Raw genomic sequence first — 396 nt, 5'->3', positions numbered from 1 at the left:
GAGCGGCGGTGGCTGCGCCTGGGAGCGCCGGGAGCCCTGGCTGGGCAGCTCGGGCTGCTGCAGCAGGAGGCTGCCCGGCAGCGGGACAAGATCCAGGCGTTTGAGAGCGACTTGGCCGAGATCCGGGCTGACAAGAAAAACCTGGAGGACATTGTGCGGAGCCTCCCCGAGGGCTGCTCGAAGTGACGGCGACAGGTCCCTGGGCACTGCCCCGTCAGCTCCGTGCCCCCCCGCACAGGGAACAGCAGAGCGAGGGTCCCCCTGCCTTCACCAGCATTGATCTCTCCTGCTGCTCTTCACATTGCCCACGATCTCACAGCCCAGGTCCTCATCTGCACCAGTTCAGGCTCTGTGTCATGACTTCAGCCACCAGCTCTGTCCTCAGGGCAGGGGGGC

The 396-nt window shown here is 66.2% G+C and overlaps 1 protein-coding gene across 1 annotated transcript in view; it reads left to right on the top strand.

The window, feature by feature from the left end:
• The window catches only part of LAMC3 (laminin, gamma 3), a 21,639-nt gene extending 21,453 nt beyond the window's left edge, over nt 1–186 (top strand). Inside the window, exon 27 of the mRNA XM_009998985.1 lies at nt 3–186. Within this exon, the coding sequence (XP_009997287.1) occupies nt 3–186 (184 nt within the window). The remainder of the gene's footprint in view (nt 1–2) is intronic.
• The last annotated feature ends 210 nt before the right edge of the window (nt 187–396 follow it).

The sequence above is a fragment of the Chaetura pelagica genome, unplaced genomic scaffold, assembly GCF_000747805.2.
Source record: "Chaetura pelagica isolate M959 unplaced genomic scaffold, ChaPel_1.0 scaffold405, whole genome shotgun sequence".
In the NCBI taxonomy this organism is placed as follows: Eukaryota; Metazoa; Chordata; class Aves; order Apodiformes; family Apodidae; genus Chaetura; species Chaetura pelagica.
The sequence above is the reverse complement of the archived record's forward strand: the minus strand, read 5'-3'. Positions and strand labels throughout refer to the sequence as shown.